A 9,592-nucleotide genomic window follows, 5' to 3' on the forward strand; every position below is an offset into this window, starting at 1 on the left:
GGCTTGACCAGGACAGCCAGAAGCAGCCCTAACACTGTTCAAAGACTACTATTGATTGTGGTCTGACTGGTAGGAACAAGATCTCTGCTCCTCATCACCCTGGCCCATTCTGTAGTATACTAAGGAGAAATGGCCCACCCTGTAGTATACTAAGTTATAATCGTTTGCAAGCAGTGTGCAAGTAATTCAAAGATGTATTCATAGTGTGTTGGCAACATCTGTCATTTACTCTCATTACTAAGGAGACAACCTGGAGTACAAACACCCCCATGCGTGCAGCCTTCTCCCTTCTCTCTCTATCGACTGAGAAAGCCCCCCCTGCTTCTCCCTCCCAGCCTCGGGTCTCTGTGGCGCTGCTGTACATGCCAGGTGTTCTGACCCAGACCCTGACGCTGTCTGAGGGCCTGTCTGTTCTTCGTGCTCAGCCTACAGCTCCAGTAATGATGAGTTATCCCCAACTGAAGGATGGGGCCTGGGGCTGGAGTTTAGGCTAGGGAAGAGGCTGGGGAGGGGGCGGGAGCTGGTTCTGGAGCTAGGGAGTGGGCTGAGGCTGGGCCTGGGGTTTGAGCTGGGGCTTGGGCCAGCCTGAATGAGATAATGAATGTTGGATAACAATATCCTGGACCGGATATTACAAGATAATCATGTAGTATGGTCACTGATATCTGAGCATCACTACTCTGCTGCAGGAGGAGAATGTTCTAGAAAAGTCAACCAGTGGGAAGTAGACAGAAAGTCACAGAATGTCAATCTATTTCTTTAATGAACAATATAAAAAGCATGCTGCCATTTCAGTTACAGGTGTTCTTAGCGAACAGAATGCCCAGAACAAAGGGTCGTATATAATGGAAGTATTTATATGTGTAAGTGTGTGTGTAGTGACACTCATGAAAAGATATTCAAGCAGAGGGGTTGAGGATGTCCTGTCTTAGTGAGTGGATCAGTGTTTCCTGCAGATGTTCCGCAGGTGGTGTATATGCTGGCGGGGGGGGGGGGGGGGGGGGAACTTTAAGCTTACCTACACTGATCTGTGCACCAGCCTCATTTCCATGTGTGATGGTGCTTTCCCGGTGAGCATGCCCCGGGGACACCTGCAAGGCCATGGCCGGTGAGCCGGTAGTGGGCCAGCTCCGGTGCATACTGATTATAGCTCCCACCCCCGTCTCTGGGGGTGAGCTATCCCAGTATAATACCTTTTTCTTATGCTCCTAATACATGGAGATAATACAGAACTGTTACTGACAAACCGATGAGGGAAATGAAGAAGCATTGCTGACTGCACTCTTTTTAATGAAGGTTGCTTCCTTAAATGATTTGAGCATTCATATTAGGGCGATACATCAGTGATTCAATTAAATTAAGCAGTTTTGCTTAATTTCATTGAAGATTCTACTGAAACAGAGAATATAGTATTTCATGTTGTGGATGTATGAAGTACTGTCAAAAAGCATGTGATATAAAGTTTTTATAATAGAAACTCTGATGCTAGACAATTTCCCCTCTTCAATATGTCTGAACTCCTTGAGTTTCTCTCAAGGTCACTGTGTTTTAGTATTCTGCCTCCAGCCAAAAAATATCTACTTAAAAGTATCTTGGATGCATCAACAAGATGCTGTCTTTAAACTTCTCTGAAACTTCTGGAAAAAAAACATACATCAAGTGAATTGTGAACTAGTTTACCCCTTCAGTAGTTGATTCTGAAGACCAGAGAAGCCAAGTTATCAAAGTGGATTTGATACATTTGTTGAAAAAAAATATGAAAAAGATCAACAACAAATATTTGAACACCTTTATTAGACAAACTACACAGACAAACTAAACACATCTTTTTTTAATATATTTTTTGTAACTTGCATGTCTATCTATTGCTTGGCAATAATTGTGTGAATAAATACATTTTAAAATTGTAAATTATATACATATGTATATAATGTACAAAACTATATTATTGGCATTTGGTTTTTCCAATACTCCAGTTTCCAGGCCAGGTATGAAAAGATAAAAGGATTATGCAGGTGCAACAGAGGAAACTTCAGTCTTGGATGTAGACACTTCAGAACCATCATCAGCCTGCTTGCCAAAGAGCTGCAAAATGCAAACACGGAACTGGGGAAAAATAAAATAAAATAAAATGATGATAATAATAACATGACAAACAACGATATGACAATACAGTTTCGACCATGCAGTCACAGTATAGCATGACACACTAAGGGGGTATAAGCCATTTCATGAAAAGAGCTTAAGTTCTCACCTGTCGGTTCATGAAGACATAGATAATTGGATTGTAGATGGTGGCGCTCTTTGCAAAGTAGCCAGGGAGTGCAGCAGCCAAAGGATGGAAGGCATACCCAGGGTTAGCCGCAGCAAAGCAAGCGAAAAAGGTATACGGTCCCCAGCACACAATGAATGCGATGATCATCACAACAACCATCCTGTTCACTTCCTTCTCAGCCTTCTGCGTCGACTCAGAGTCTTTCTGCTGCGCGGCCACCTGGGGTGAAGGAGAGGTGTCAAAACATCACGTCAGTGATGTACTGACACTGAAAACTGACATTTCAAATGGATTTCAGTAGGTGGAAGATCTACAGTATAAACCTACAGTTATTGTTTTTAAAGGATTTATTCTTTGGCCATGTGGTTGGCTGCTTTGGAACATCTATCTATGCATAGCATAGTGTGACGCTTGTCACTTAGCCAAAATGTCAGATTAGTGTAGTATGGTTGTACATTAACTAATATGTACCATTCAGCTATCTGACACCTATCTATCTTGACCTGCTTCATCCATTTTGCTCAGTAGTAATAGTGTAGCACCATTTTGTTTTAAAATGCATGCTTTGGTATAGTCATTCAGTATTGATAACATAACAGGTACCAAGGTTTCATTTGACCTGGAGGCCTTTAGCAGTAAGTATTATGCGAAACGTGAAATAGATGCAGTAACTCACTTCACGGATGGCCATCATCACTGCGAGGTAGCAGAGGATGATGATGGCCAGAGGAAGTATGCAGCAGGTAACCATCAGAACAATCATGTAGGACTGCACTCCAGGGTCACTACTTCCACTGAACACATCCGGTCCGCAGGAGGTCTTAAGTCCATGGGGCCAATACCTTTAAAAAAGAGAGAGAGAAATATAAGGATACATTCAAATCGTACGTTTAAACATTGGTGATCAATTGCTATGTCCAGAAATCCTAAATGACTGAAGGAAAACAAATGACCTGCTCCAGCCAAAGATGGGGGGAGCACACCAGAATGCTGCCCAGACCCAGGAGAATATAATACCAGCACTGGCCCATTTGCCATCAAACTTGACATTTCCAAAAGGCTTGCAGACAACCACCCATCTCTCCCAGGAGATCACAGTCAGGGACCACAGAGCAGCAATACCTACAGAGGAAAAGAGGAAAACAGGATTGGATGCATTATAATTCCATGATGGAAAACACAATGGAAAACATGGCATTATGATGAACTGATCAATGAATAGCAAAGCGAACTTCTATCCATCGGACTGTCCACCAATAAAGGATAGGCTATTAAGTTCACCTAAAAATGTCACAAATGCTTCATCTCAAAATGTTAACCTAGTTTACTTTCAGGATCACCTTACCACAAGTAGAGACAGTGTAGCCCTCAAAGATACACATGGGATGTCCCAGAATGAAGTATCCAAATATTTGATTGCAAACGCTGATGGTGCTGGCAAAAACAGTCTCCCCAAGATCGGCAATAGCGAGGTTGACCAAGATCCAGTTCAGAGGATGCTGGAGCTTCTTGAATTTAGCTGTGGCCACCAGTACCAGGCCGTTGGTGAATACTGATGCGATGACCACAAAGATCATCCACAATGATGAGAGATTGTACACCCATCGTGGAGCGATATGGTAGTTGGGGCCCTCAAAGGGATCTGTGAGAGTGAAAAGAGAGAAAAGAGAGAATTGAGAGCAGCCATTTTATATTGTTTGAGTCACATGAATACATATGGAATATTGTGTTTTCTTTCTCCAACCTTTTGTGTGGTTGCTGTTGGTATAAACGAAGGCAGACCCTCTGGTTGTGTCTTCATTATATCGCCTGGCTGCAAATGCCTCCATTGCTATTTTGGAATAAATCTCTAAACAAAGATTAAGCTAGATTAAGACAACGTTACTTTAGTCTCAGGTTGAAATGTTAAACATTATTTGCCCTAGACATTCTCATAAAACTATAATTTCTTTACCTTTTGGTTGATTTTCGCTTGCTTGTGTGTTGGGCTGGGCTTGTTCTTTCTCCTTTTCAGCTTCTGCTGCGTGCAGACAACCTGTTGGGATGCCTCAAGTTGGGGTATTTTATACGATCCATGACGTCATTTACAGATTGGGTCTTTGTATTAAGGTCAATTTAGGTGACTAGTTTCCCACCACAGAATGAATGGCTCACACTAAATGTATTAGAGTCTGCATGCGTAAGAACAAAATGTAAATCCTTTCTCTCTCACCCACATACAGACAGGAGACCGTAACTCAATCAAACGGAAGCAGTGACATCAGTTGAAGGCAAATCCTGCTTAGTGTCACATTTGTCTGCTTCAGGTAAAATTGGTTGAACAGGCTGATTAGTGAGATGTGCTTGTCTTTCCACAGTGTAACTGTAGGTGTTTGACCACTTGCCTTTCAACTGGCAGATGTAAAGATCCCCAGGAAAGATGTTCAAAGTGCTACACAATGTTATTTAGGAAGTACATAAAAAGTCAATACATAATTGTTCCTAAACCGCTAATAAAGTTATCAATAAATATAACTATTAGTTGATGTGGTCTTCAAAGACTTTTAGATGTTTTTTAACAGTGGATATTCTAATTTGAATCTCTCGATACTCTCCTCTTTTCCAAAGAACATATTTTCATGTACAATGCATTTGGGCATTCCCATTCCTGAGCTTGTTGCAAAGGTTTTACAAAACAGTGCAGGATTTATATCCACCAGTTCTTTTTACTGTCTGAAACCACACTACCTTACGTAAGTTTTTTTTTTACAAGTTGGAACATGTTTGGATGAATCTAAACAGGCATAAATGTGGCTGTTCAAATGAATGATCAAATTGTAAAAAATTCCCTCTAACAATACTTTCGACAACATCTCAGTCTTTGACATTAAAATCTTCTTGCCCAAGGAACTTTAATCGATGCAATAATAATAATAAAAATTGTCTATGGCAACGAGAAGAACAACAGCTGAGACATCTGAGAAAAAATGACCAGGAAACCAGGATTAGAAGACTCAAATGCCTTGGACACCTCTACGTCCAAAACCCTGATTTTTTAAACAGCTTATGCTAAAGCAGGCCCTTTGGTCACATTAGTTGCCAAAACAGGTTTCAAAGAACTGGTAATCTTGTTGGAAATGGTTACGGTCTCACTCAATGGTGTTGCAAGGATTTAACCGCATGTACCTGTAATGACTTAGTGGAATGAGTGTAATCCATGGTCTGGGGTCAAGTCAGTCGTACAACTGTACCATTTGAAGTGAAATGTGTCTGTAGTACACAAAGCTACATCTTATACCACTGTAACACTTCTTTTAAATTTCATAATAATTTTGTAAATCTCAAATACAATATGCTCAAATTCTTATAAGAACGATTTGTAGTTCGAAATAAATTACAAATTGTGTTACAGTAACTCCCAGTTTATAGAAAATAAATACATTTGTAACAGGTCAGAATGAGATTCAGTCTGGTTGTTGTGCAGCACTGTACAGAAGTCCTCGACACCCAATATTCTTTACATGAATATTGTCTAAATCTTACATATATATTTTTGGAACTTGGCTTGTAAAATTACATTCATAACTAAAATAGTTTCTCAGATATTTCTTTTGTAGCAACTCAAATTCCTGAACAGCACCCTTTTCCAGTTAAAAGAAAAGCCAGTTGATGGCGCTTATTTGTGCTTAGACTAGAGGCATCATTAGCAGATTAAGGTAATTTCAATTAGCTGGCTCAGTGCCTAAGTTGAACAGACACCTGGTGATGGTTATGGTAATGACCTGAATGTGACCTTTACCTGCTTTTGTGAAATAAAATGCCATATAAGGACATAAGCAAGCCTTTTAGTGTCCTGTGGAGCTGACAAGGAAATATTTGATAGACATGTATAAAAGTAGAACATTTTAAAGACTTTGTTGACTGAGTGTTACGAAATGTCCCAATTACTAAACAAAACCTAACATTCATAAAGTCTCTCTCTCTCTCTCTCTCTCTCTCTCTCTCTCTCTCTCTCTCTCTCTCTCTCTCAATTTCTCTCTCTCTCTCTCCGTTTCTCTCTCTCTGTCTCTCTCTGTCTCTCTCCATTTCTCTCTCTGTCTCTTTCTCTCTGCATCTCTCTCTCTCTGTATATCTCTCTCTGTCTCGCTCACACACACATCACTGGATCGTCTGCATTCGGTTTTACTTTTAAACTTGATGTTTACTAAGCCAACCAATTGTAATTTAAAAGCAATTTAACATCCACCTTTCGTTCCTTCTTTTCATTTCATTAACAATTAAGGAAGCTTTGTCTTGACGTTATCCAACACATTCAGATACTCTCATTTCAAATGTATCCTAATGGGACAACATTTTGATGTTTGCCAATTATCATAACTTACTGTAAACACTGTCATCTTACCAGTTCCCATGTTGAGAAGGAAGAGGTGCCATTACGTAAGAACAGTTGAGATACGTTCATGAATGAATAGCGCCACAAAAAAAAAAAACATAGGAGGGAGTGCTTTTTAAAAATGTTGGTGAATGGATATCAGTTGTGAAAACCAACTTTTTGGGATATGTTGGTTTTACGTGAACGTTAGGTTATATTTACTTGACAACCTGATCTCAAGACAGTGTGTGGCCATGTAGAAACATGTAGGTTGTCTGTCACTTATGTCATATATATGGTTAAATATGTGTAGATTTGTAGATTCATCTGCTTATATGCAATATTTCTGAGCCATGTAATTTCTGAAAAATTTGATTCCTCACAAAAGTACTTCCCAAAAGCACCACAAAGACTGGTTGGTGTATTTTCCTTCTCTTTTTTTATTGGTATGTTTGTGTCTCTCCTTCTCTCCAACTCTCCCACTCTTCTGATTGGCCCTCCATCGGTGCTGGTTAGGAGGACTTGGCCGCCAGCTCGGGCCTCCTGATAGGCCTGTGATTACTCTTCCTGCCAGGTCTCTGGCTTGCAGGACCCTGCTGACACGCCCGCATCAGTCTACTCCCAGCACCCCCACCTCCTCCTTCACGCCGACCCCCGCCAGCTTGCTGGCGGTCCTGCTGCCACCCTGCGGCTATGGTGATGGCGTGGAGCTTGGAGAGGCGGAGGGCGGACGGCGCAAGGAATCGCTCTGTCTGGTTATGCTGCCCTGTTTACGCGGTGAGTGCTCAGGGCAGGATGTGCCTCGGAGCCTCTCCTCTTCATTACGCTGCGTCGCACAGGCGAAGTGGGGAAGATTTCCACTCTGTTTGCTCAAGATTTAGGTTTGCTTGGAAACAGAAAGGTAATCACCGCAAATCAAGCTCTATCTCCACAAAGTGTGGGCTGTCTTTACTGAAATGGTAAAAAAAACTAGTTTTCATATCCAGATGCTGTATTTTTTGTCGACAGATCCAAACCAACACAAACATGGATGGGTTCAGGGACATTCTAGATGACCCTGACCTTGTCTCCAAACCACCTCACCCACATCCCAGCCTCACCAGCCTCACCAACCCTACCAGCTGTACCTGTAGACAGTCTGGAGAGATATGTAACCTGGAGCCACCTCCTTCTGGCTTTGTTTGAACTTTTCTTCATCTTGGAGTCTTCTCCTCCACGGCCCTCACCTTAGTTTGGGGGATTGGCCATCCGCTTGTCACCATGACAGCGGTATTAAATGGACGGAGTGGAGGTGTGCTAGCCTGCTGGGTCCATATGACAGACCTCTAACTCCTGGGTTCCATTCCCGCTCAAGCCGGTCTGGAGCCGGGGTAATTGGATCCAAGCCCGGGGAGTGTGGGCCTCGATACATCAGAGTTTGTCAGCAGGCCGGGGAGAACGCTGAGATAGCGTTGAGCTGCTTCAGTGCTTCGTAATAGGACGGTTACCAAGCTCATCCTCCCCCGCAATGTCCTGCTATCCTCTCTTCACACTCACTATCTATCCCTATCGCTCTCACCTCACCCCATTTGCTGCACACCCATCTTTTTAGACACCCATCCTTTCTCTTCAAACCGGACTCTCTCTACCCCAATTGCAAACCTGATATCAGGGCTTACACATGCTCTAAACATGGGCATCGTGTACTCGGGGAGTGAGAAATACTAGGGCTCCTGTTAAAATCCACCCACTGTATCCAAATATAGTCAAATTTGTCACTTGTCACCCTGTCGCTGTGATCATCCATGGCTTCAAGTAATGGTTTGCTTGCGTAATTGGTCTTGTTTTGCCAGGGCTGATACAGAGTTAAGTAGGTTCTACAGTATCAGGCTGCTCTCCGCGTCTCCGAGGACTCTCTCACTCCTCTTCACAGTGTGCTGGTGCCTAACCATGTGTACTCCTGTTCATTCATGCATATTCATAGATAGATGCCCTTTGTCTTCCCTAAAGTGTAAAAAACAATCTTTGCTTTTTGCTTTCAAAAATAACTTACTCAATATCCCTCCAGCTTGAATCAGTCAAGATCTTTAAGAGATAAACGACATGAGAAATGTAGTTATAAAAAAGAATGACTTCTGGATGGGTGTGATCTTGTTTCTTACAGCTGCACAGTGATTTATCAAATCAGATAAAATATATATGAAACGTTTTCCATAACAACTAATTCAATGAATGTATTGTATATACAGTATACAATTATGCTCTTACAATGAAGGCCATACAAACACACACACACAATTCCACTGAGGCATCGTCTCATCATTTTTTTCTTGATATTCATACACACGTCCAATCATTGTGAGTCGTCCTAGACGCCCAACAGTAATCTAATTTCAAAACCAGTGTAGGTGGCGTTTTCCCGACTTGTATGGTCTGAGGCATATTTTGGAGTTCTGATGCGAGTATTTAAATTAGACATGGCTTTTAATTATTTTGTGCCGGTGTAATTTCCTAGCCAAAGGCTGTGAATTCCTTGCTGAGACTGCATTTCCATAATTCCCTAACATTTACAACTACAGACTTCAGAGTCAAACCACTGCTCTGATATTACCCAGCATACATTAATTGAAATGGAAATGTCGTCTCGAAAGGTCTTCCTTACGTTCCCTCATTCTCTCCATTTGCTATTTAGAGGAACACAGGTTTTCACCCGCTGGGGAAACAACAACACACACTATCTTTTTGACCCAGAAACACAAGGTTGGAAAGCAAACAGTAGTTTTGATTCACGCCTTTGCTTTGGTGGGCCGCATTTGACACATCAGCTTCTAAGATGGGAGACATCATGCAAAACGACCAAAAAAGTTTACAACAGACTGAAATGTATGTGTTTGTTTGTAACTATCAGTGTGTCACAACATGGATCCTACAAGAGCTGTATTCAGCCTTTTTTAGTGGGGGAAAAAGTGAGATTACTACCACCCTCT

The 9,592-nt window shown here is 41.8% G+C and overlaps 1 protein-coding gene across 2 annotated transcripts; it reads right to left on the reverse strand.

Annotated features, from left to right (window-relative positions):
* Positions 1 to 1,991: 1,991 nt before the first annotated feature.
* LOC136965794 (red-sensitive opsin-like) lies at positions 1,992 to 9,172 on the reverse strand. Of its 2 annotated transcripts, XM_067260032.1 has the most exons (7): positions 9,149 to 9,172; positions 4,020 to 4,098; positions 3,621 to 3,917; positions 3,229 to 3,397; positions 2,952 to 3,117; positions 2,255 to 2,494; positions 1,992 to 2,106 (listed from the first exon to the last, which is right to left on the reverse strand). In XM_067260032.1, exons 1-7 carry the CDS (start codon positions 9,170 to 9,172, stop codon positions 2,008 to 2,010), a joined length of 1,074 nt encoding a protein of 357 aa, XP_067116133.1. In that variant the 3' UTR covers positions 1,992 to 2,007. The 2 variants fall into 2 exon arrangements, with proteins under 2 accessions (XP_067116133.1, XP_067116134.1); XM_067260033.1 differs by lacking the exon at positions 9,149 to 9,172 and having other exon boundaries at positions 4,020 to 4,104.
* Between the last annotated feature and the right edge of the window lie 420 nt (positions 9,173 to 9,592).

This window comes from Osmerus mordax, chromosome 22 (genome assembly GCF_038355195.1).
Source record: "Osmerus mordax isolate fOsmMor3 chromosome 22, fOsmMor3.pri, whole genome shotgun sequence".
Taxonomy (NCBI): domain Eukaryota; kingdom Metazoa; phylum Chordata; class Actinopteri; order Osmeriformes; family Osmeridae; genus Osmerus; species Osmerus mordax.

Bases quoted from the DNA above. Each gene is read 5' to 3' on its own strand.
- LOC136965794 (XM_067260032.1), bottom strand. From the start codon at position 9,172: ATGTTAGGGAATTATGGAAATGCA. The intron at 3,398-3,620 runs GTAAGGTGATCC...TTTCCTCTGTAG, and splicing joins CTACACTGTCTCTACTTGTG to GTATTGCTGCTCTGTGGTCC. The intron at 2,107-2,254 runs GTGAGAACTTAA...ATTTTTCCCCAG, and splicing joins ATGTCTTCATGAACCGACAG to TTCCGTGTTTGCATTTTGCA.